Genomic DNA, 27382 nt, shown 5'->3' on the forward strand with positions numbered 1-27382 from the left:
TGTTTAAGTTCCTTGTAGATTCTGGATATTAGCCCTTTGTCAGATGGACAGATTGCAAAAATCTTCTCCCATTCTGTAGGTTGCCTGTTCACTCTGACGACAGTTTCTTTTGCTGTGCAGAAGCTCTTTAATCAGATCCCATTTGTTAATTTTGGCTTTGGTTGCCACTGCTTTTGGTGTTTTAGTCATGAAGTCTTTGCCCATGCCTATGTCCTGAATGGTACTGCCTAGGTTTTCTTCTAGGGTTTTTATGGTTTTGAGTCTTATGTTCAAGTCTTTAATCCATCTTGAGTTAACTTTTATATAAGGTGTAAGGAAGTGGTTCAGTTTCAGTTCCCCGCATATGGCTAGCCAGTTTTCCCAACACCATTTATTAAATAGGGAATCCTTTCCCCATTACTTGTTTTTGTCAGGTTTCCCAAAAGATGAGATGGTTGTAGATGTGTGGCATTATTTCTGAGGCCTCTGTTCTGTTCCATTGGTCTATATACATGTTTTGGTACCAGTACCATGGTGTTTTGGTTGCTGCAGTCTTGTAGTATAGTTTGAAATCAGGTAGCGTGATGCCTCCAAATTTGCTCTTTTTGCTTAGCATTGTCTTGGCTATACGGGCTCTTTTGGTTCCATGTGAAATTTAAAGTAGTTTCTTCTTTTTCTTTTTTTTTTTTTGAGACGGAGTCTCACTCTGTTGCCCAGGCTGGAGTGCAGTGGCACAATCTTTGCTTAGTGCAACCTCCACCTCCCAGGTTCAAGCAATTCTCCTGACTCAGTCTCCCGAGCAGCTGGGATTACAGGCGTGTACCACCATGCCTATCTAATTTTTGTATTTTTAGTAGAGACGGGGTTTCACCATGTTGGCCAGGCTAGTCTCAAACTCCTGACCTCAAATGATCCACCCGCCTCAACCTCCCAAAGTGCTGGGATTACAGGCATGAGCCACCACACCCAGCCTAAAGCAGTTTTTTCTAATTCTGTGAAGAAAGTCAATGGTAGCTTAATGGGGATAGCATTGAATCTATAAATTACTTTGGACAGTATGGCCATTTTCACGATATTGATTCTTCCTATCCATGAGCATGGAATGTTTTTCCATTTGTTTGTGTCCTCTCTTATTTCCTTGGGCAGTGATTTGCAGTTCTCCTTGAAGAGGTCCTTCACATCCCTTGTAAGCTGTATTCCTAGGTATTTTATTCTCTTTGTAGCAACTGTGAATGGGAGTTAATTCATGATTCAGTTCTCTATTATCAGTGTATTATGCTTGTGATTTTTGCACATTGATTTGTATCCTGAGACTTTGCTGAAGTTGCTTATCAGCTTAAGGAGATTTTGCGCTGAGATGATGGGGTTTTCTAAATATATAATCATGTCATCTCCAAACAGAGACAACTTGACTTCCTTTCTTCCTATTTTAATAAACTTTCTTTCTTTCTCTTGCCTGATTGCCCTGGCCAGAACTTCCAATACTATGTTGAATATTGGCTGTGGGTTTGTCATAAATAGCTCTTATTATTTTGAGATACGTCCCATCAACACCTAGTTTATTGAGTTTTTAGCATGAAGCGGTGTTGAATTTTATTGAAGGCCTTTTCTTTTTTTTTTTTGAGACGGAGTCTCGCTTTGTCGCCCAGACTGGAGTGCTGTGGCGTGATCTCGGCTTACTGCAACCTCTGCCTCCAGGGTTCAAGCGATTCTCCTGCCTCCTGCCTCCTGAGCAGCCGAGACTACAGGCCTGCACCGCCACACCCAGCTAATTTTTTTGTGTTTTTAGTAGAGATGGGGTTTCACCATGTTGGCCAGGCTGGTCTCGATATCCTGACCTGGTGCTCCAACCACCTCGGCCTCCTAAAGTGCTGGGATTACAGGCATGAGCCACCTCACCTGGCCTTTTTTTTTTTTTTTTTTGAGACAGAGTCTTGCTCTGTCGCCAGGCTGGAGTGCAGTGGCGTGATCTCCGCTCACTGCCACCTCTGCCTGTCGAAGGCCTTTTTTGCATCTATTGAGATAATCATGTAGTTTTTGTCATTGGTTCTGTTTATGTGATGGATTACGTTTATTGATTTGTGTGTGTTGAACCAGCCTTGCATCCCAGGGATGAAGCCGACTTGATCGTGGTGGATAAGCTTTTTGATGTGCTGCTGGATTTGGTTTGCCAGTGTTTTACTGAAGATTTTTGCATCGATGTTCATCAGGGATATTGGCCTGAAATTTTCTTTTTTTGTTGTGTCTTTGCCAGGTTTTGGTATCAGGATGATGCTGGCCTCATAAAGTGAGTTAGAGAGGAGCCCCTCTTTTTCTATTGTTTGGAATAGTTTCAGAAGGAATGGTACCAGCTCCTCTTTGTACCTGTGGTAGAATTTGGCTGTGAATCCATCTGGTCCTGGGCTTTTTTTGGTTGGTAGGCTATTAATTACTGCCTCAATTTCAGAAAAATATGGAATGCTTCACGAATTTGTGTGTCATCCTCGCACAGGGGCCATGCTAATCTTCTCTATAAGGTTCCAATTTTAGTGTATGTGCTGCTGAAGTGAGCACGGGTCTATAATTTTTAAACGCGGGGCTTGTGCTGCAGGGGTGGTGGTCAGGGTCCACCAGGCAGTTTCATCAGGGCTTAGACTTCTCAACACAGAAATAAAAAACAAAAATAAAATGCAACTACTTAGAAATACTTACTTAATTATACATTAAAAATTAAACAACTTACCAGAAGTTTTAAGGATCTACTGAAGTTTATTAAAATAAACGTGAGCTTAAAATTGCTTAAGATGGCCAGGCGTGGTGGCTCATGCCTGTAATCCCAGCACTCTGGGAAGCTGAGGCAGGCAGATCACCTGAGGTCAGGAGTTTGAGACCAGCCTGGCCAATATAGTGAAACCCCGTCTCTACTAAAAATACAAAAATTAGCCAGGCATGGTGGCACGCGCCTGTAGTCCCAGCTATTTGGGAGGCTGAGGCAGGATAATCTCTTGAACCTGTGTGGCAGAGGTTGTAGTGAGCCAAGATGGTGCCACTGCACTCCAGCCTGGGAGACGGAGCAAGACTCTGTCTCAAAACAAACAAACAAACAAAATTGCTTAAGATAGTTAAACATAATTTTCTTAGCAAACTTATTTTTGTGGCAAAACAATACTGTAATAATTATAAAAATACCTTGATTTCTCTCTTTTTTTTTAATTTGGGGGGGTCTCACTCTGTCGCCCAGGGTGGAGTGCAGTGACGTGATCTTGGCTCACTGCAACCTCTGCCTCTGGGGTTCAAGTGGTTCTCCTGCCTCAGCTTCCCAAATAGCTAGGATTACAGGCGCCTGCCACCATGCCCAGCTAATTTTAGTATTTTTAGTATAGACAGGGTTTCACCATGTTGGCCAGGCTGGTCTAGAACTCCTGAGCCTAAGTGATCTGCCTGCCTCTGCCTCCCAAAGTGCTGGGATTATAGGCATGGAGCCACCGCTCCCTGCTGATTTCTTTCTTTGTAAACAGACTGCCTTGATTAATTGCGTATACCATCTAAAATACATATTTTATTGAATGCTCCTGTTTGTCCGGTATTGTGTCAGTTATTTTCATTTATTAGCTTATTTAATCTTCAATCAAGCCTTAAGGTATTTTACAGAGCAGATAATGAAGCTCAGAAAACATAATTTGTCTAAAGTTAGACTATGAAACAACAAAGCTAGAAATCAAGCTATTTTGATTCTATGGTTTCAATCAATAAAAATTCACTGATTGCCTAATATGTTCCAGGTATTCTTTTAGGTGTTTCACTAATAAACAGGACAGATATGGTTCTTGCTCCTCTCTTTTAAGTGAAATAAGATAGACAATAAAAATTTTAAAAATAAATCAGATGATTTCATGTAGAAATAAAATGATATGAAAAAGATAATACAGAAAATAGAGTGAACTGAATTGGTTAGTGATGTGATATTTTAGCTAGGGAACTCAGAAAATTACCTTTAAAGAAATGACCTTTGATCTGAGAACTGAATGATAAAGGGAGGTACTTTCAGATTTGGAGTTCTGTAATGCAGCATTGTATTCTTGTATTTTCACTGGACTTTATGGTTTTATTCGTATATAATTTATATTCTCAGCAAAAATAACAGTTTCTTAAGGCAAACTACATTTATGTATTATTTTAAAAACAAAAACAAGCATAAAAGATAAAACCAAACAAATTCCCATGGCAGCATAAGGTTAGGCATAATTGTAATGCTCTGCCTTAAATATTGAGGGAATGAATTATTCGTAGCCTTCTACTACTTTCTGGATTTTCCCTCCTTTTAAAATGCTTCAGTACCCATTAGAATTAACCCCTATTTCCCTCATCTGAAACTTGAAGGTTATGACAGTATTACAACTCTCTGCTCTAAATACCTCTAATGGTTATGACAAGAATCAAATGGAGGAATCAAAGAGAAAGTACAACACAAATGTCAGTTGCTATTTCATCAGATTATAGATGTGGAATGAAAACTAAAGAGTAAATACAATAGAGATTTACTACTGGGTTTATGCTTCCTATGATTTGGGATATATTCTACAGGTGGAGTTGACTGGACTTGCTAATAGTTTGAGTGTTGAAGTTAAAGGAAAAAGAGCATCAAGAATGACTTTTTGTGTTCTGGCTTGAACCTGGTATTGCTGTTTAATAAAATAGGGAAGACTAAGAGTAGCAGGCCTGGGGAGTAGTAGATGAGGTAGGTAGAAAAATGGAAAAAATCAGTTCAGTTTAAGTTGTTAAATAAGATATTTAGCCACACAAATGGAAAACTAGCTGACCACTGAATATTATTAGAGTTGGAAGTTTAGGTAAGAGGACGGGGCTGGAAACACAAATTTGGTAAACACCAGCATGCAGGGTGTAGGTATTAATATCACTTTCCTAGGTTCAAATCCTAGCTCCACCATTTAACAGCTATAAAATTAAGATACTAACAGGGAAAATATACACACATGCATATATAATTTCAAGTGTTTACTATTATTCTTATTTATTTGAATAAGCCAAACCTTGAATTCAAAAACTACAAAAAGAGTTTACAATGAAAAGTCTGCTTTTTATCTCTTTGTCTGGAGGCAACACACATACCAGTTTCTTTTACATTTGTTCAGAGATATTTTACGCACAAGGACGCAAATAGTTGATATTCTTTTAAATTATGCTTTAGAAAGGCAAATACAAATATTTTATATAAATATATGATACAGACTCTTCTGTACTTTCTTTTCAAAAACTTAACAGTGCATTTTGAGTATAATCTGTCTTTAAAGCTGTAATTCTGGATGGCATTCTCTAGTGAGAAAATCTAATAGCAAAAAAAGAAATTTTACTAAAATGAATCTAAATTGCTTATCTAAAGTATCAATTGTGGTTTTGGGTAATCCATGACATTTTCAACACAGACAACAGAATACATACAAAAAGTATATGGCAAAAAAGTAAGTAAGGAGTTCTAGTATTTCTTGCAGAGATCTATTTTCTGTTAGGGAAAAAAATCTAAAATTCAAAGAATCTCTTTTCCTTCCCAGAATGAAATCAGTCATGGAAAAACTCAGACAAATGTCTAAAGCATACTCACACAGCTCTTGGTTCAGAAAAGACATCAGTATGAATGTGCATCATTAGGTCCCCACCGGCAGCATATTCCATTACAAAGCAAACATGCTCTTTGGTTTGGAAACATGCAAAAAGGTTCACCAAAAAGGGATGCCTTACACTATTCACAGTTTCAAAAATTCTTTTTTCACACATCAGGCTGTAAAAGAAAATATTTAAAAATAAGCAGATTAAAAATAATTCTAGTTGGAAATAACATTCTTTATAAATTACTAAACTTAAAAATAAGCAAAATTTTAACTGTAACTTAAAAATCCTAACATGTGTCTTAGTTTTGCTATATGTGCTATGTAAACTGACCTACCTAAAATAAATAACTTCAGTTGAAATATATTAATAGAAACTTTAAAAGATTATAGCATTCACATTGATAGTCTATAGCACATACATGGTTAGTGGTTACAGTTAATTTTTTAAAAGGCTTAATTAAGGGTGAAATATGAAAATTCTTCAGGAATTGGTCAGAGAATTTAGCAATTTAAAGCGTACTCTGAAAAATTTAAAAGTTTGTGGTGAAGGTAATTTCAAGGACAGTATCTATAATTCACAAGCTATAGTATTCAATTTTTTATCATATAAAATTGATATGAAGTTGAACAGTACAGATATGCTGCATAAAATTTTAATTTAAAAGACTAGAAAATAAAGAGGATACCTGACAAACTTTCTAAATGTTACTACAGATTAAGGCACTATTATAAATAAACTCATAGAAGATTAAAAAGTTAATAGTTTTTATTTTTGTCGTCATTTAAATTTACTAGAAAATAATGTACTAAAAATTGCTTTAGACAAGATCGGTAAGATGTATTCTAAAACATCTGCTTTATTAAGCCAATCTGAATTTTGGCTAAATGTAGATAAAATAATCAGATGAAATAAGACAAAACAAAGATGTTTTGGGCTTAAGTAGATGACAAATATGTTCTCTTCATTGTCTATAGTTGTGTGTTTTTTTGAGACAGGATCTTGCTCTGTCTTTCAGGAGCTGGAGTGCAGTGATATGATCATGGCTCCCTGTAACCTTGAACTCCTAGGCTCAAGTGAACCTCCTGCCTCAGCTTCCTGAGTAGCTGGTACTACAGGAACATACTACCATGCCTGGCTTTTATTTTTTTGATAGGAACAGGGTCTCACTATGTTGCCCAGGCTTGTCTTGAACTTCTGGTCTCAAGCAATCCTCCTGCCTTGGCCTCCCAAAGTACTGAGATTACAGGTATGAACCACCATACCAGCCCCTGTCCATAGTTTTTATTTATGGGTGACTCACTAATTCATTATGCGTGAATTTATGAATGAAACAACTGTTCTCAACTGAACAGGTGTTAGGTTAGAACTGGGTGGAACATATAAGTGGTATAAAACATTTGAGACCCACTGACTGGACTACCCCTTGAAATGATTTCAATGCCATTCACAGGAATTATCTGAATTACAATAATGATGAGGTATCTGCACAGATGTCTTAGGACAGCGAGATAAAGAAGCAAGGCCCTTTTATAGATCCAAATTGTCAAAATAATTTTAATTTTATGCATTTTATAGCACACAAAAAAGCTATTACATACGAATCTTCAACTTGTCCCACATTATCTAAACTGTGTATTGTCCCTAAAAGTCCATGCAACAATCCAACTTTATTTAAAACTTTAAGCCTTATTCATCCTGTCCAGAACATTTCCCTCTAAATTGTCATCACTCTTCTCTCCTTATTCCCAAATAACTTCTGTCTACCAAAACCCAGCAAAAATCCAACCTCTTTTATAAGACTCTACCTAAATCTTGCTCTAAATACTTCTGATGATGACGACAGGAATCAAATAAAGGGGTCAAAGTGAAAGTGCAACACAAATGTCAGTTGATATTTCATCAGATTATAGATGTGGAATGAAAATTTAAGAGTAAATACAATAGAGATCTACTATTGGTTTTATGCTTTGTATGATTTGGGATATATTCTAGAGGTGAAGTTGACCAGACTTGCTAATAGTTTGAGTGTTGTAGGTAAGGGGAAAAGAGCACCAAGAATGACTGTGTTCTGGCTTGAACAACTGGTATTGCTGTTTCATAAAATAGGGAAGACTAGAAGAGTTGCACACCTGGGGAGTAGTACACTATATGTACTATGGTGTAGTAGTACACCAGTACACTGATTTCCTCCTAAGAACTGCTATTGTTTGTATTGCTTATTTTAACCTCAACTCTATCTAGCCACCTTTATTACATAATGTATTAATGTCTTGTTTCTCTAAGTTACTAGTTCTATCCTAACATGTTTCGTGTACTTCCTTCAAAGTTCATTACATTTTTAGATAAGTTAGAAACCTGAAAACTTATATAAATACTTATTTTAGTCAGGGGAAAACATCATTAATAAAACCAAGGTCTTAGAATTGAATCCTACATAGCTGGTTAGCTGTGCTTTCTTCTACAAACACAAAAATATACTTCCAACCCTATTCTGTTGTGTTGAAATATAAATTGGTAAGAAAAGGAAGCTGAGTGAGGAGGCATTGCAGTAACATAAACATAATATCCTTACTCAGCAATTGAAGGGCAGATGGGACTTAGAGTGTTTTACTAATGGTAGGTACACAGAATATGATCTTTGTTCATAAATTATCTAACACTTTATTTTAGAATCCATAATTTGTGTTCACTTAAAAAGAGGTTGATTTGAAATTTTCTATGATTTATTAAAAAAGGTAATTTCAAAGTAAAATAATATAATACAGACTATAGAAAGAAAATTTAGACTATGAGAACTGTCATTAAGAATCATAAAGTAGGCCAGGCACAGTGGCTCATGCCTGTAATCCCAGCACTTTGGGAGGCTGAGGCGGGTGGATCACCTGAGGTCAGGAGTTTGAGACCAGCCTGGTCAACATGGTGAAACCCTGTCTGTACTAAAAATACAAAAATGAACTGGGCATGGTGGTGCACACCTGTAATCCTGGCTACTTGGGAGGCTGAGGAAGGAGAATCGCTTGAACCCGGGAGGCGGAGGTTGTAGTGAGCCGAGATCACTCCACTGCACTCCAGCCTGGACAATAGAGTGAGACTCTGTCTCAAAAAATATATAGATAAAGTATACTAGGAACAGCTATTAAAAAATAAACAATAACACCAAATTCTATGGCTTAAAAAGATGAGCTAGGAAGTGGAAAGTAAATATTTAAAATTCTGCTCAGTTATAATAAGTTTAGCTTGAGTTATTTACTATTTATACTTGCAAGTAATGAAATACATTACTTTTTAAAATATGCTAGTCTTGGCCGGGTGTGGTGGCTCACGCCTGTAACCCCAGCACCTTGGGAGGCTGAGGCAGGCAGATCACCTGAGCTCAGGAGTTTGAGACCAGCCTGGCTAACATGGTGAAACCCCATTTCTACTAAAAATACAAAAAATTAGCAGGGCATGGTGGTGCAAGCCTGTAATCCCAGCTACTCGGGAGGCTGAGGCAAAAGAATCGCTTGAACCTGAAAGGCAGAGGTTGCAGTGAGCCAAATTCGTGCCATTGCACTCCAGTTTGGTCAACAAGAGCAAAACTCCGTCTCAAAAAAAAAAAGCTAGTCTTAAAAAAAAACTTATAAATTTTTTTCTTGCCTTCTTTCAGGTATGCTAGAAATTTAAAAGTACTCCTTTTTCTTACCTTCATTCCTCAAATTTCTCTAAAAGTGTGTTTTATTTCTCACTCTTGGATTTTTCTTTTCTCTCTTTTTATACCAGTTCTACTTGAGATTTTTAAATTTTCATGTTACTGAAAAGTAGAGATTTAAGTTAAGACTGGGTGTGGTGGCTTACACCTATAATCACAACACTTCGGGAGGCCAAGGAGGATCGCTTGAAGCCAGGAGTTTGAGACCAGCCTGGACAACATACCAAGACCCTGACACTATGGGGGAAAGAAATGTAGATGGATCAGTTGTATGCACCTGTGGTCCCAATGGGAAGCTGAGGCAGGAGGATGGCTTGAGCCCAGGAATTCAAGGCTGCAGTGAACTAGGATCATGCCACTGCACTCCAGTGTGGGTGACACAGTGAGACCCTGTCTCTACACAAGACTGGATTAATTTTCAGTAGAGGTAATGGCCTAGATTCTGGCTACAGCATCATCCTGTGATCCAAACTTTCTATAGATTTCATTAGAAAGCATTTTCCTACAAAGATTCAGCACAAAGACGTAACAAGGTAGCAGAAGCCCACGTAAATCAAGATTAATAGAAGTAGTAAACAGTTTCCTATTATTTTAGAAAATAAATGAATTTACCATTTAAGAATCTGGAGAAAAGCAAATATTCCTTCAGGAAAGGAAAACATTTGACCCTTCTATTATTCCAATTATAAACAGACTTAGAATCAAAGACTTGCTTTGGTGGGATCAAAGACTTGCTTTAATTATCTGCTTGTATAACATAAAAATAATTCTAAACATGTAATATGGTACTCAGAATATTTTATAAATATCCAGCAAGCTCTTTAGTATTAGATATCAAGAAAGCATTTATTTTGATGTGATTGAGGTGTATGAGAAACAGTGAAAAAGAAACAGAGGTGAAAAATAAATAGGAAAATCCAAAAGGAAAAGTTTATATAACATAAAAAAATAAATCTCAACCTTTTGAGGCCTGTCCTTATTCTAGGAACTACCCATATGGTGGAAAAAAACATTAAAAGTTGCAATTTGGCATATCTACATAGCAAGACAACTCATTAAGGCAAGTATTACCAAAACAAATATATTTTTAAATATATGAGTTAACTGGGGCTTAAAGATGTTCAGTGAAATGCCCTAGGGTCAATCCTTACTAAGGAAGAGCAATGAGGACGAGAAAAGTCAGCCTTCTCAGTCATAGTCCAGGGCTCTCTTCATTGTACAGAGCTGTCTACCATTAATATTAACATATGCCTCCTACAGTGGTGTAAGAAAAATGTCCATTGAAAGCCTCTTTCTGTGATAAATATGCCATTTTTATACAATAATGTCCATATTTAATTATTCTGTATTAAGACAGTCATTTCTTAAAGTATATTCTCTAAGTGAATTACAATCTTAACCCCCACCAAATCCTTGCATTTTAATAATTGTGGGGCCGGGCACGGTGGCTCACACCTGTAATCCCAGTGCTTTGGGAGGCGGAGGCTGGCGGATCACGAGGTCAGGAGATCGAGACCATCCTGGCTAACATGGTGAAACCCCATTTCTACTAAAAATACAAAAAAAAGCTGGACGTGGTGGCATGCGTCTGTAGTCCCAGCTACTCGGGAGACTGAGGCAGGAGAATTGCTTGAACCCAGGAGGTGGAGGTTGCAGTGAGCCGAGATGGCACCACTGCACTCCAGCCTGGAAGACAGTGAGACTCTGTCTCAAAAAATAAATAAATAAGTAAATAAACAAAAAATAAAAAAACAATTGTATAAGATACCACAACTTACTTTATTAGACCCAGACGTTAGGGTCAAAAAACATGTTTTTAAAAAAAATAAAGGGAAAAAAATAAGATAACATATTCTGCTTTGTAAAATACTTTAAACCATTCCATTAACTGTAGATTATTTGTAAATGACTTTGTCATTTCCATTAAGACAGAATGAAATATAGCCCCACAAAACCACAGATGAATAACAGTTTCTATTCCATATAAACACTTTAATATTTCCATATATAAAAAACTTAACAAAATTAGTTCACACATTTCACTATCTTTTTCTGGTATCCATTAACCAGTTAATTGTCACAAGAAGGGTAAAAAGGGGCAAAAAAGAAACACTAATGTCTACCTTATGTCAAATATAGATACATTATATTTAATTTCTTCACATATTACTGTAAAATCATAAAGTTTTGCTGTTGTAATACATATATCATTTCTCTTAACTTACAAATTCAGAAAAATAAACAATTTCATTTTTAAAAACTAACCTGTCTACTTCATCTCGAGCCACAATATCTCCTTTCTTTAAGGCTTTTATAGCAAACATCTCATTTGTGTGTTTATATTCAGCTAAAAGCACCTGAAATAAAATTAAAATAATTATTTTCCACTTGAGTTATTAATGTTGTAGATATTCCAAAAAATTCCAAAAAGATTACCTTTCCAAAATGTCCTCTTCCCAAGACAGCACAACACCTGAAATCTTGTAGATTAAACTGAAACCTTTGCTGAGATCTGAAAAGAGAAATTTCAATTAATAATAAGACAATAAAGTATGGTACCAAACATGTAGTAGCAAAATTTGGTATATATTCTTTACCTTCTGTCCTCAAGTTCTTGAATACCACTATATTCTAGGCCTGACTGAGGAGTATCAGGCTTGTATTCAGATTGAGATTTTGGAAGTATACTATTTCTGTCATTCTCAATATCAAAAACAGTCTCTGAATCCTGTAAAATATTAAATACACGTGAATCCATAGAAATACCCAGAAAACAACTTATTTGATAATGATAAAATTAAGGAAAAACATTTCAAAAGTCAATATAAATGTTGGAGTGAAAAGTAAAATTCAGATACTCATTCTTTAAAAAATTTTTTTTTTCTTTTTTTAGAGGCGGGTCTCACTATGTTGCCTAGAGAGGTCTTGAATTCCTGGCCTCAAGCAATCCTCCTACCTCAGCCTCCCGAGTAGCTGGAGCCATCGCTTTTATATTAAACTTATCTAAAAAATATGAAAAACTGGGCTGAGCACGGTGGCTCATGCCTGTAATCCCAGCACTTTGGGAGGCTGAGGCGGGCGGCTCACCTGAGGTCAGGAGTTCGAGAGCAGCCTGACCAACATGGAGAAACCCTATCTCTACTAAAAATATAAAACTAGTGGGCGTGGTGGTGCATGCCTGTAATCCCAGCTACTAGGGAGGCTGAGGCAGTGGAATCACTTGAACCCAGGAGGCGGAGGTTGCAGTGAGCCAAGATCATGCCATTGCACTCCAGCCTGGGCAACAAGAGCAAAACTCCATCTCAAAACAAAACAAAACCAAAACAATGAAAAACTAACACATTATTATGTATGTTAATCAAGTTAGAAGAAGAATAGTATTTCGGGCAGTACGTCATGTAGTATCAACCACACTCCTATGTTACCTCTAGTTTAAGCAGCCTATTCTATCTCTTCTGGACCATGAGCATCCAGAGGCTAATGACAATTTCATGCCAACATTAAGAAGTTGGTTATCTCCTACCAACTCAGTCTAATTTAGCTGAGACTAGACCATAAGAAACATAAATTCGGCTGGGTGCAGTGGCTCATGCCTGTAATCCCAGCACTTTGGAAGGCCGAGGCGGGCTGATCACCCGAGGTCAGGAGTTTAAGACCAGCCTGACCAATATAATCAAATCCCATCTCTACTGAAAATACAAAAATTAGCCAGGAATGGTGGCATGTGCCTGTAACCCCAGTTATTCGGGAGGCTGAGATAGGAGAATGGCTTGCAGGAGAATCGCTTGAATCTGGGAGGCGGAGGTTGCAGTGAGCCGAGATCATGCCATTGCACTCCAGCCTGGGCAACAAGAGTGAAACTCTGTCTCAAAAAACAAAAACAAAAACAAAAAACAAACATAAAACCATAAATTCACAGTTCAGTGGCAATTTTAAATGGAAGGACACGCCTTATTCACTATGATGCTTTTATTGCTAATTCATTCGGTGAAGAGGAATTATGCAAGGTTTAAAATGGCTTGCCTGTCCTGGTGTATCCAAAACTCTTAATTCAGAAGATTCATCTATTTCTCCAAGGGAAGAAGCTCGTGGTGGGGCTGGAGGAGGTTCAGGCTCAAGATCAAAGTCCAATTTGGTTACTGTAGAATCACTTATAGAAGATAAAGTAACTCACCAAAACAGTAATAGAAAGTCTGTATTTTAAACAGCTTTAAAATTAAAGCAAACAATTTACTTTTTAAGTAAACAGAACACTACTTTCAAAATACTACTTGGGAAAAAAGCAAGACTCAGTACACCTGCTATAATCAGTACGTAAGAATGTCCCAATAACTTTGTATAAGAGATGCTTAAAATCTCAGACACATACCTAGCTGGAGGTGCTAGCTGAGGGATGCGTACATCAACCACTGGCACTGTAGTAGGCACAGGAGCTTGAGGGCTGAAGGTGCCAGAATGATTTACTGTAGGAATAGCTCTTCTTACTAGCCTTCCCCAAGTGGCAATATTAATATTCATTTGAGGAGCTCTGAGAAATGTTTTGCCTGTAGATATTGAAAAAAACAAAAACAGAGCAAGTAATTTCTTTATGTATAACCAAAAGTCATAATTTAACAATTCTTATCCATTAGTTTATAATCTACGAAGAACAAACAAAATTTGTCACTTAAAAAAACTAGTTTTTTACTATTTGCTAGTGAAGGCTAATGCAAAATAGCATACGTAGTTTTAAAAATAAATAGGTAAGAAATTGTTTTTTTTCTCTTTAAGTCTAGTAGTAATATGTGGTTAAGGTTTTAAAAAGAAATCTTATCTTTTAGATATAAATTATAATAATTATGAATACATCAATATGATGTCTGGGTTTGCTTCAAATTTGAGAAAGTAGTGAGAAGATGGCATATGGATAAAATAAAATTGGCCATGAGTTGATTATTGTTGAAGCTGGGTGACTGTACATTTCACTAGTCTCTCCACTTATGGATACATTTAAAATATTCCTTAATAAGAAGTTAGAAATAAACGAATAAACAACAACAAAAAAACCCACACAGATGGCTATGACTTTTTAAATGGTAATTAGATTGTTTAAGAAAATATCAAAATGCTATGCATTTGATTGTTAGTAATTACCTTGTTGCTTTGAAAAAATTTTCTTTTGTCTTTGAAGTTTTGGTCTTCTTTCAATAACTGGATTAAAAAAGGTAACCTGCAGTGAAGAAAATTCAAGTTGACATGAAAATAGCATGGTTCATGAAATCTACTAAATTTATAAAATTTTAAAGCTTAAGAGAATCTTAGTTACAGTTTAGTCCAGCCCCTCATTTTCTAGATGAGAAAACAGACATAGGAAGAATAATTGATTTGTCTCAAAGTCACATACCTATTCAGTGGCATAGCTCAGCCAAGAACTCAAGTCATCTGTCTTTCAGCCTAACACTCTTTCTACTTCTATATTATGCTGCCTACATACGTAATTTCAATTGTAGTTATGCACATTTAATAAAATACATTTATTACCTCTGCAAATAAAGTACCCTGTGGTTCCAAATAGAGACACATGCCATGCCGTTGGTTGTCTAAAAAATCTTCTAACCTCAGAAATTTTACAGCACACAGAGACCGCCAATCACGCCAATAAACTGAAATTTCCAGTTCACGTGACTAGGATAATTAAAAAAAATAATAAAGAAAACAGAAAAGACATCATTGGACACACACTTGAATAAAATATCACAAAAAATATGAAATACAAATACAATAAACAAAAATTACACACACAAAGGTCACACTGTTTTAAAGAGGTTTGTAATGTTTCTCAACTGTATAGTACTTTATCAAACTTACACATTTTAATTCAAAGAAACAAAACTTACATTGTGACATTTTCCAGCTAAGGTATTCCTAAAGTATACTTAAAGAATACACAACTGGGAACAACCAATACAGATGAATAACCACCAAAACTCCTTCTCTTAGAGCTTCAATCTTTCGGATTTCCCTCCTCTATTTGCCATCATGTGCTATGTTACTACCCCAATGCTTGCTTCAAATAACTCATTTGAAACCTTTGTATTTATCTGTCTCATTGCTAAGCCAGAAAAAGTTCTGCAAATAGCATTTATTCTGTACTCACAATGTGCCACATATTGTGCTAATAAGCACTTTAAGAATATTAGGTCATTTAATTTTCAAAAGAATACCACTGGGTAGCAAGACCCATTCTGTGTACGAAAGGCAGAAAGGGGAAATTCAGACCAAGCTTTATACAGAAAGATATTCATTTATTATAACAATAAAACATAATTTAAAAAGCAAATTAGCAAGAATTTGAATGTTCAAAAACCAGGGACAAGTTAATTATACCAAAGCCGTATGAGAGAATACACAGTAGACACTGAAAATAATGCTTATGTGGTGAAATATATTTAAGGTTTTAATAACCAGTGTTTAAATGCACCTGTAGAACATAGTTCCTAAGCTGTGGCCAATCCATATACTGACCTCTACCTATATGTTTTAACGTATATACATTTTAATCATAAAGTACTGGACTTTTCTATTATTTTGTTTTTCAGGCTTCTGTACACCATCCACAAAAAGAGATAAATGTTTCTCCTTTTAAGGCTCTACAAAGCAATAAATTACTTATTTTATATAACAAATTTCAATTTATAAACTTATGCATTTCATTATGTAACGTCTTGGTATAAACAGTAAAAAAAAATCTATTGACCTTAAATTATATATCTAGTTGATGCTAATGAACACGAAAAACACTTACAAAAAATGCAACATGAAAAGAATCAAAATACAATGTGCCAGAGGGTTTCATAGTCAAACAGGAAAAGAATTAGAAAAATACGTCTATGGCAGTGAGAATGTGATCTCAGGGCCTTCCACCTCATTTCTTCTCTCTGACTCATAATTAATATGGGAGAGAACTGTCATGAAAGAAGTATGAGGAAAATATAATTAAGACTAGCAAATGGCATATAGAAGGGATGGGGTACTAAGGCTATAATATTCTATTGAAGTTAAAAGTGTTAAGTATTTTGGAAGCAGTTATTTTGTGAAATAAACTGGAGGAAGAATCATGTCAGGATTGGTAATTTAGACTCCATTTTTTTAGATTGGAGGAAGAGAGGTCTACTTTCTCCTGCTTTCTTCCACTGTTACAAGGAAGACTTGTTATGCATCAGGAAGATGCAAGATGCACATACGCTAGAGACAGAATTAGTACTTGTTAAAAGTTCTTATTACACTTTTACACTGGCTAAAATGGTAAGATTTTGTCTTATTGTGAATAAGAGAAGGTCCAATCACCTCATTTGCTATTTATTCCAGCCACTCTGGTAAAACTAACATATTGACTAATTTCTCTTTCCTCTGTCTCTTCATTCCATGCTTCAAACTAAAGTACATTATAGGCTGGGCAAGGTGGCTCATGCCTGTAATCCCAGCACTTTGGGACGCTGACGTGGGTGAATCACTTGAGGTCAGGAGTTCGAGACTAGCAACGGCCAACATGGTGAAACCCCATTTCTACTAAAAATACAAAAGTTAGCCGGGTGTGGTGCATGCACCTGTGGTCCCAGCTACTTGGGAGGCTAAGGCCTGAGAATCACTTAAACCCAGGAGGTGGAGGTTGCAGTGAGCCAAGATCATGCCACTACACTCCAGCCTGGGCAACAGAGTGAGACCTTGTCTCAAAAAAAAATAAAAATTAAAATTTATAAAGTATGTTACAGATCTGAGATTTGGGATAAGTCACCTCACAGACCTTAAGCTAGCTTTCCTAGAATTCTATACTCTACATTAAAGTTCTATGTAGAAAGTAGAAAAGTTCCTCTTCAAAGCTCATCTTGATTTAAAAATAAAATAAAAGACACTAGGAATAATAGCTCCTTACTCTAAAGCCTCCTATCAACTATTAGTTCTTACGCTTTAGCCCAGTTAGTTGCTTTGGCTTACTCAAGCATGTCTGGACAGGCCCAGGCAAGTCTTAGCTCACAGCTTATGCCCCTTCCTTATTTGGAAATGTTGTTGCTGCCTTAAACCTTTCATAAGCAACTTCCTCTTCCTCTTTGTTCTCCTTTGCATTTACCTATTTAGGAAAGTTTTAGGTTATTAGCAAATCAGTAATCAGTTTAAGACTGTGAGGTCCAGCTCCAGCCAATGGATGCAGGACACAGCAGTAAGGACAACCCAAATGCATAAGGGATATATATGTCTGCTTTTCCTTTGTTCAGATGTGCTCTTGCGATTGTTCCATTTGCGAGGGGCACCCTTTCTGCAGAAAGTAAAGATTGCCTTGCTGAGAGATCCTTTGTCTCCGTGCTGACTTTTCTTCACAGCACCGATTATCTGTTTCTAACATTTTACATATGAAGCTCTTCATTTTTTGTTACTTTGCACTGTTCCCAGTGAGCGTTACTTTCTTCACAACATAAGTGGGAGGGTGGCTGTGATCTAGAGATATTTTATGTTAGTACTCCACCACTTGTGTTCAATCCCACTTTAAATCCTAACATCCAGCATGGTTTGAATAAGTAAAACAGTCACATGGTATCTGAAAAACAAGGTACCATACAGATAGACTGAAGCTTCTGCATAAGAAGATGTCACTAATGTTTACCATTTATTTTTTATTATTTTTTGTTTTTTGAGATGGGGTTTCACTCTTATTGCCCAGGCTGGAGTGCAATGGTGCAATCTCAGCTCACTGCAACCTCTGCCTCCCAGGTTCAAGTGATTCTCCTGCCTCAGCCTCCCGAGTAGCTGAGATTACAGGCACCCACCACCACACATGGCTAATTTTTGTATTTTTAATAGAGATGGGGTTTTGCCATGTTGGCTAGGCTGGTCTCGAACTCCTGACCTCAGGTGATCCACCCGTCTTGGCTCTCCCAAAGTGCTGAGATTACAGTCGTGAGCCACCGTGCCTGGCCCAATGTTTAGAATTTAAAATGCAAGTGTGATTGCTGGTACGCCGGCAATTTTCTAGATGAAGCAGGTCAGTCACACAAGGCAAGGGCATGCTGTTAGATAATTTCAAACTCTAGGAGCAACGATATTCTAGACGGAGTAAAACTACCACCAAAAAAAGCTGAGCAGTACAAGTTGAGATAGGTACTGTCCCAACTTGTGTTTCAGTTTGTCTTATTATGAATTGAATCTAGAATCAAAGAGAAAACTGCTTGGTAGACTTAAAGAATCTGCATGTCTTATCTGAAGTCTAAGATCTGAAAGTAAACAAAAAAGGTAAGAGACACTGCATCAGCCTTATGTGTGGTAGAAAGCAACAAATTAAAACATGTATTGCAATTGAAAAAAGAACAGTACACATCTATCGTAAAAGAATTAGCACAAAGAATGCTGAGGTTCTCAAAGTGTTCACTGAGGAGCCCTGGGGTGCCAGAGAGTATTTTCACTTTTCATAGGGAACACAGCGACATCTATGGGACACTGTGAGAACTACTAGCGAAAGGTAGTTCATAGTTTCAACATTAGAATATTCCATATTCCTTCTAGTGATGTCATAAACCCATCTTTGCTAAGGTGGGTTTTCAACAATAATAAAAAGCAACTTCCTATGAAGAATCACTGTGGAAGAAGACATGAGAGTGCAGTTATCCTTATGATCCCAAGATGTGGGAAGTTATATAGTGTACAACAGGCAGACATGTCCCATTAGTTAATTGTAATTATGTACTAATGGAATAAAAATATTACGTTTTCTCTCAGTATTTGTATTTTTCAAAAACTCCTGTTTTAAGACTTAAAATACTAACTAGTAAGCACTTCTTAATAAATGGAACTGTTGGGTATTTCTTTAGGTCTAGGGACACACTGCAGAAACATTACAAGGACACTGAGGACACTGAATTGAGAAAGTCTGGAAACTTTGATAGAAGTAATGGAGAGCTGGGCTCCACTGCTGAAATGAAAAGGGCAAAAGAAGAAAATGAGAACCAGGCTCCACTGCCAAAAAGAAAAGAAAGGTCAAAAAAGCTTTCTGTTGCCACTAAAAAACAGAATAAACTCAATACCTGGAAAATTCAAGAGCTGAGGAAAGATGAGATTTCTGCAAACGTGTACACGAGTGATGATATTGGTCTTCAATGTGCCTCTGAGGACAACATAGGCTTTGGAAATTTATCAGTGAGGGTCCTAGCAGCATGCAGATAGTACACTGAAAGAGTTTAACTAAAGAGAGTTTTTTAAATTGGCTACTTATGGAGATGTGATTAAAGTTAAACCAACAAGGAATGAAAAGAATCTGAGGACAAGCAACAGTAGAAATCCATTATCACTCTTAGCCTGAAGGGGCAAGAGGAACTTAAATCATTGCCAGAATCTGATTTAGACTAAATCTTAAAAAGGAACTACCCGACAGGAGTTGGTGGCCATAGATGAATGCTGTTGTGAAAAGCAAGGCAAGGCAAGGAAGGAGAAAGGGAAATACACACTGCGACTTTCCTTTCCTCCTGGCTCTTGGATCTCTTAACAGTGTCTCTCATTGTAAGTCAGAGCCAAGTAATTCAAGTAAACTTTGTAGTCATCAGCCCAAAAACAGGGTAGGACAGGGAAGGAAGGACAACGGAATCCACTGGGGAAAAACAGAAAACCACCACCTCAAGAAACAATAATATATGTTTTCAGTTCAGCAGTCCAATGAGAGTGATTCTCCAGCTGGAACAAATGTGACAAAAAGAGGGAAACTTTGGGATCATATGGGAGGATGAGAAATACAGAGAGAACAGTAGGAGACAGAGATAATGGAGAATATTAAGGCCATGATCTTGGCAGGAAAAGTCGGCCTGCTATAGATGTGGGTTACTGCCTCTGCTCCCTTTATAGGAAAGACAAAAACAACTATGATAGAAACTGCTATGCTCTATCAACTATGCACAACTGCTTCCTATGTCAATCCACATCATATAAAAAGTTCCAAAGACTCCTAATTATTCCAAACCTATTGTATACTTTTCTGCCTCCATGTCTTTACATATATAGCTTCTATTTCTAATCTTATATCTTATTCTCCAACTCAAACCTATATTGTTACATAAGATTTTCCTACTATTCTTTCCCCCATACCAGTCCAAATTCTCCTCATCAAGGGCAAGTTAAACATCCATCTCTTCTACAAAGGCATCCTTTAAATCCAGCCCACATTTTTTCCCCAAGGTTTTTTGAACGCAGCTATCTTTTTATGTATCCTTGTAGGAACTTATGTTCTCAAATCTGAGGACTCATGGTTGTCATCATTCTGGAAGTTACTGGCTATTATTCCTTCAGACGTGGCCTCTGCCCCATTCCTTCTAATCCTTCCTTCTGGAACTCCACTCCGTGTGTTAGTCATTCTTAGTTTATCCTTCATGTCTCTTAATCTTTCTTTCATATTTTTCATCTCTTAATCTTTTTGTGTTGTATTCTGGGCAACTTCTTTAGCACTTTCAGGCCACTAACTCTCTCTTCTTTTCTTTAACATATCCTCTTAGTTTTCCATTTCAGAAGTTATATTTCCTATTTTTTAGTTCTACTTGGTTCTCTTTGTCATCAGCACCAACAATTTATCAATAATGGTCAATAATGTTTCATCTCCACGTTGCCCCCATAATTATTTGAAGCAAATTTCAGACACCTATAATTTCATTTTATTTATTTATTTTAAAACTCTGCTTAGTCTTTTTGGCTCATCACCTATCCTTTGCTCATGTTTTCAAACTCTTCTATTCTTTAAATACTATAATCATTTAAATATTTAAACACAAACTTTAAAATATTTTATATTATATATTTAATAATCCCATTATCTGCTTCTGCTTGGTCATGGTGGCTATATCCTCATGTATTTTAAAATTTTGTATGCAAGCTCATGTTGGTAGAATTATTATTCCCCTAAGCTTCTGAAATAGAATTTAGTAGTTTTTTATTTTGTCTCAAACAATTTATTTTTAACCTACCAGGCCTTAGGGTCCTTTATGGAAGGAATACCTCTGGTGCTTTTGCATTCTTTGGCATTTCTTTTTAAAAATTCTTCTTAAAATTTCACTAATTTTAAAAATTGTTTTCTTTTTTGTGTGCATTTATTTATAGAATAGAGATGAAGTCTTGCTGTGTTGCCCAGGCTAGTCTCAAACCATTCTCCCATGTCAGCCTCCCAAAGTGCTGGGATTACAGGCATGAACCACTGTGCCTGGTCTCTATTACATTTCTCACAGTGCTAAATGGAGGCCTTGAGTATTAATTTACAGATGAGAGAGGTAAGAAAAAGCTAAAATGCCTATACTATGTTGTAGAGCAGTGATTTCCTAATAACAAGTGAGGCACAGAGAATTAAATCAGATTCAGTTGTGTGGAGCGAGATGAGAGTAGGTAAGGAAGACATTCTCTCTCTTTTTTTTTTTTTTGAGATGGAGTCTCTGTCGCCAGGCTGGAGCGCAGTGGTGCAATCTCCGCTCACTGCAACTTCTGCCTCCCAGATTCAAGAGATTCTCCTGCCTCAGCCTCCTGAGTAGCTGGGACTACAGGTGCGCACCACCACATCCAGCTAATTTTTGTATATTTAGTAGAGCCAGGGTTTCACCATGTTGGCAAGGATGGTCTTGATCTCTTGACCTCGTGATCCGCCCGCCTGAGCCTCCCAAAGTGCTGGGATTATAGGCATGAGCCACCGCGCCTGGCAGACATTTTCTTTCCTTCTTTTTTTTTTTAAGATAGAGTTTTGCTCTTGTTGCCCAGGCTGGAGTGCAATGGTGCAATCTCAGCTCACTGCAACCTCCGCCTCCCAGGTTCAAGTGATTCTCCTGCCTCAGCCTCCTGAGTAGCTGGGATTACAGGCGCTCGCCACCACACATGGCCGATTTTTGGATTTTTAGTAGAGATGGGGTTTCGCCATGTTGGCCAGGCTGGTCTTGAACTCCTGACCTCAGGTGATCTGCCCGCCTCAGCCTCTCAAGGTGCTGGGATTACAGGCGTGAGCCACTGTGCCTGGCCCTGACATTTTCAAATTTATACCTGCCCTCCCTTCTCAGATTCTGACCTGTGTCTATTTGGGAATCACTGTATTGACTAGAGTGTGTTGTATTCTTTGGGTATACTGCAGCAAAAAAAAAAAAAAAAAAAAAAAAAAAAAGGTTGAGCAAACCTCCTTTTCAGTTTTAATTATTTTCATTCATCCCATTAATACTTAGTGAATATGTATACTAAGTGTCTTCTGTGATAGAGATACAAAGATAAGTAACATATGGTCCTGCTCTCAAATAGTTCACAGTTTTGCTTTGGAAGACGGAAATTCTGGGAGACAGAAATGTAAATCAATACTGGCAATACAGTGGCATATACAATATGCACAATGACACAAAACAGAGAGCTGACCAATTTTTTTGTAAGGGAAAGGTAGTAGGAAGATCAAAAAATATCATAATTGCTCAAATTGGGTTTTGAGAGCTATATCTAAAGATTAAAGGAGAGGACAAAGTCATCAGAGGGGAAAAAACATACAAAGGTAAGGAAGTAGTACATCATAGGGATAGGAAACAGTTTCATATAGTTAAAGCCTAGAATATAAGTAGAAATGCTGTGAGAAATAAGAATGAAAACACGGACAGAGTTAAGTCATGAGGAGCTTAGCATGACTTGGAGTAGAATTTGGTCTTTAACTTGTAAGTTACAGGTTGGTACTAAAGGGTTTCGGTGTAAGGAGGGGTAGGGATTGGATCACATCAGGCAGTACAGGCTGAGTATCCCTAACCTGAAAAGCTACAAAATCTGAAACTTTCTGAGCACAAATATGACAATGAAAGGCAATGCTCATTGGAGGATTTGGGATTTCAAATTTTTCAGATGCTCAATCAGCTTGCATTTTTAAATGCAAAGATTCTAAGATCTGAAAAAAAATTTGGAATCTAAAATACTTCTGGTCCCAAGTATTTCAGATAAAGGATATTCAACCTGTATAGTTGCTAAAAAGAAAAGCACTGGGATCAAACTGCCTTGCGTATGCATGCACACTCAATAAATGTTTGTAGAACAAATAGGTTAAATCTTAATCCCACACCACTTAGTAGTTCTGTGACCGTGAGCAAGTTATTTAACTTCGCTGGGTCTCAGATTGCTCACCTGTAAAATATGTGTTAATGGTATCAACCTTGCAGCGCTGTGTGAGAATTAAAGGAGTTAATACAACTCCAGTACATAAGTCAATCTCAATATGTTGCCTTTTATTATTATTGTGATATGCAATGAAGAAAATCTACACTGCCAAAAGGATAGACTAGAAATAGAGACAAGTTTGCTAACTCTAATGAAGAACAAAAGCCGTGGCTTCAGACAGACTTGACTTTGGTGAGAGATGCTTGTGTTGATTACTGGCTCCACCGCTTTCTAGCTGTGTGGCCTGAGAAAACTAACTGAAACTCCTGGAACCTCAGTACTCTCTAAAATAGAAATAATTGTATGTATACCATAAGATTATTGTGAGGATTAAATTAGACACTATACATAAGGTTTTTTGTTCAGAACCTATAATGGCAGTAGAAACTTCAGTTTAACATATGGGAGGGTGAGGAAGAACAGATTCTGAACACAACTTATTTTTCAAGAATCTTGTCTGTGAAAGAAAGACCTATCAATAGTGCTAGGACGAAGCAAAATAAAAATTTTTAATGGAAGGAATGTGAGTATATCCAACAAGAATAAGATATCAGAAGAAAGAAGTGGTTAAAAATATAGGTGCTAATAGGGCTAACTTATGAAACAAGGCTATAGGAGACTAGAAAGAATGGAAACTAGAGGGCAACTTGAATGATCATAGACTCTAAACAGGAAAGAGAGAGACTTCGTTCTCTGAAACCAAGGAGGAAGACACAAAAAAATTAGGTGATAGGAGAAAGCTGAGGTCTGATGGTCTTAAATCTAATCTATAAAACAAAAGCAAAGGAGTCTGACGTGGGGTAGAAGACTTGAAGAGACAGGCAAAAGAAAAGTTGCTGGTAATGAAATAAAAATGTAAAATGTGGGATAACTTTTACAAGCCTAGCTAAGATTGAAAACTAAAATTTGCAGTAGTAAATGTGATCATTCAGGATATAGAGCAGAGAAGCAACATTCAGGATATAGAGTAGAGAAGCAGAATAGAAATTATTTGCTATTGGGAGTTTCCACAGCAGGTAGGTATAAAGATAAGGTCAAAGGATGCTGTGGCAGTATCAGTAAAGAAATGCTTCAGAGTAACATTGGTTTTAGGGTAAATAGAGAAGAAAATTAAGTTTGGAAGGGGCTGATAGCATGAAAATATCCTGAAGAATCAAGGAAATGGAAATATTTGATCAAATATCTAGCTTTGTGATAATTAAAAAAACAGCTAGAAGAAAAACAATAACAAGAGCTATCGTTTACTGAATACCATTATGTACAAGGTATTATCCTAGGTGCATTAATTAATTAGCTAATTAATGAAAGGGTTTCACTCTGTTGCCCAGCCTGGAATGCAGTGGCATGGTCTCAGCTCACTGCTGTATTCAACTCCTGGGCTCAAGTAATCTTGCCTCAGTCTCCCCAGTAGCTAGGACTACAGGCTTGTGCCCCAAACTTGGCTAATTATTCTAGGTGCTTTCTGTAGTTTATCATTCAGGACAACAAGGGAATTGGTGAAAGGCTGGCATATTGATTTTTTTTTTTTGAGACAGAATTTCGCTCTTGTTGCCCAGGCTGGAGTGCAATGGCATGATCTCGGCTCACCGCAACCTCCGCCTCTCGGGTTCAAGTGATTCTCCTGCCTCAGCCTCCCAAGTAGCTGGGACTACTTGTGCCACCACGCCTGGCTAATTCTGTATTTTTAGTAGACATGGGGTTTCTCCATGTTCGTCAGGCTGGTCTTGAACTCCCAACCTCAGGTGATCTGCCTGCCTCAGCCTCCCAAAGTGCTGGGATTACAGGCGTGAGCCACCGTGCCCAACAGGTATATCGAATTTAAGATTTCAATTTGTGTAGCACAGTTCATTTAAAATGACAAAGGAGTAAAGGTATACCAGAGTTCAGGAGTTCAAAGAAGTTTAAATAGTGGTATATTATATGGGTTGTTTACATATACAGTCCACCCTCTGTATCTGTGGGTTCCTTATCTGTGGATTAAACCAACCACGACTGAAAATATTTGCGGAATAAAAGGATAGTTGTATTTGTACTGAATATGTAGACTTTTTTTTCTTGTCAATATTCCCTAAACAATACAGTATAATAATTTATATAGCATTTACATTGCACTGGGTATTATAATTACTCTAGAGATGATTTAAAGTATACAGGAGCATGTGTGTGGGTTATATGCAAATACACCATTTTATATAAAGGACTTGAGCATCCATGGATTTTGGTACGGGGAGAGGGAGTCCTGAAATCGTTCCCCATGGATACCAAGGGACAACTGTATGCAGATATTTTAAATCCCTCATAATGATGGCAAATGTTGGAAGGAAGAATAAAAGTCATCCTTAATGAATATCAGAGAGTACCTGATGTTCAAGAAATAACAGAAACAAAAAAGAAAAAAAGGTAGGCAATTCTATACTGCTGACCTATGAACAATACAAGTTTGAAATGTACAGGTCGACTTATACGTGGATTTTTTTTCAATAAATATACTGGAACCTTTTTTGGAAATGTGCAACAGTTTGAAAAATCTGCAGATGAATCACATAGCATAGAAATATCAAAAACATTACAACAAAGATATGTCATGAATGCATATATGTAGATACTAGTCTATTTTATCATTCACTACCATAAAATACACAAACCTATTACAAAAAGTTAGAATTTATCAAACTTACACACAAACACTTACAGACCATACATGGCACCATTTATAGTCAAGAGAAATATAAACAAACATCAAGATGCAATATTAAATCATAACTGCATAAAATTAACTGTAGTACTGTACTACTATAATAATTTTGTAGCCACCTCCTAATGCTCTTATGGTGAGCTCAAGTGTCAACAGTATCCATTTAAAACACTATGTAAATCTAATTATTTCTGCCTGAGCAGTTCATCTCTCTAGTAAATTGCATATGGCAGTAAAAGTGATCTGCCTCAGTTCTTGCATATTTTTCATGGTATTTAATGCAATACCATAAACCCTGAATAATACTATGGAACTCTTACAAAGTACCACTAGTGATGCTGGAAGTGCTCCCAAGAAGGGGAGAAAAATCATGACATTACAAGAAGAAGTTGAACTGCTTGATATGTATCCTATATATTGAGGTTTGCAGTTGTAGCTTCTGCCATTTCAATATAAATGAATCCAGAATAAGAACCACTGTAAAAGAAGAAAAGGAAATTTCTGAAGCTGCTGCTGCGGCTAAGACGGCAGGCACAAAAACCTTGTATTTTTTGCAAAATAGACTGTCTATGTTATCAATAAGGCTTCTGGTCCACAGTAGACTATTAGTATTTAAGTTCTGGGGGAGTCAAAAGTGTTATGTGGATTTTCGAGTACACGGGTTGGAAATGTAGGCTTGTGCTCCCTAGCCCCTGCGTTGCTCAAGGGTCAACTATACAGCTCATAGTCTCAAAGAAGTCATATAGTCCCAGAGGAATATATGACATGTTATTTATTTATTTATTTATTTATTTATTTATTTATTTATTTATTTATTTTTTGAGAGGGAGTCTCACTCTGTTGCCTAGGCTGGAGTCCAGTGGCACGATCTTGGCTCACTGCAACCTCTGCCTCCCAGGTTCAAGAGATTCTATTGCCTCAGCCTCCCGAGTAGCTGGGTTACAGGCATGCGCCACTATGTCCAGCTAATTTTGTATTTTTAGTAGAGACAGGGTTTCTCCATATTGGTCAGGCTGGTCTTGAACTCCCGACCTCAGGTGATCCGCCCGCCTCGGCCTCCCAAAGTGCTGGGATTACAGGCGTGAGCCAACGCACCCGGCCGACATGTTATTTTTAACAGCGGTGGAATCTGGAAGCAGCAAAGGAGGGGTAAAAAAGGTAAGTGTTACAGCTTTGTTACAAGTTAAAAAACAGTATCTCAGATGAAACAATATTCCCAGTGTCAGACAGTTTATAACATGTAAAAAATT

At 37.2% G+C, this 27382-nt stretch overlaps 1 protein-coding gene and 1 non-coding gene across 5 annotated transcripts in view; both read right to left on the bottom strand.

Moving 5' to 3' along the window:
• Positions 1 to 27382, bottom strand: part of PKN2 (protein kinase N2) — a 157601-nt gene that overhangs the window by 16535 nt on the left and 113684 nt on the right. For 2 of the 4 annotated variants that reach the window (XM_003808386.5, XM_003808385.5), the window contains exons 9-16: positions 14795 to 14938; positions 14408 to 14483; positions 13644 to 13818; positions 13298 to 13424; positions 11872 to 12002; positions 11711 to 11786; positions 11540 to 11631; positions 5579 to 5755 (exon numbers count right to left, since the gene is read on the bottom strand). In XM_003808386.5, the coding sequence (XP_003808434.3) occupies positions 5579 to 5755; positions 11540 to 11631; positions 11711 to 11786; positions 11872 to 12002; positions 13298 to 13424; positions 13644 to 13818; positions 14408 to 14483; positions 14795 to 14938 (998 nt within the window). The remainder of the gene's footprint in view (positions 1 to 5578; positions 5756 to 11539; positions 11632 to 11710; positions 11787 to 11871; positions 12003 to 13297; positions 13425 to 13643; positions 13819 to 14407; positions 14484 to 14794; positions 14939 to 27382) is intronic. The other 2 variants (XM_055116457.2, XM_008960474.4) reach the window with 1 other exon arrangement.
• Positions 2426 to 2532, bottom strand: LOC112438274 (U6 spliceosomal RNA). The gene has a single exon (XR_003026729.1). It is a non-coding gene; the product is annotated as a U6 spliceosomal RNA (small nuclear RNA).

Source organism: Pan paniscus, chromosome 1, assembly GCF_029289425.2.
Source record: "Pan paniscus chromosome 1, NHGRI_mPanPan1-v2.0_pri, whole genome shotgun sequence".
NCBI classification, from domain to species: Eukaryota; Metazoa; Chordata; class Mammalia; order Primates; family Hominidae; genus Pan; species Pan paniscus.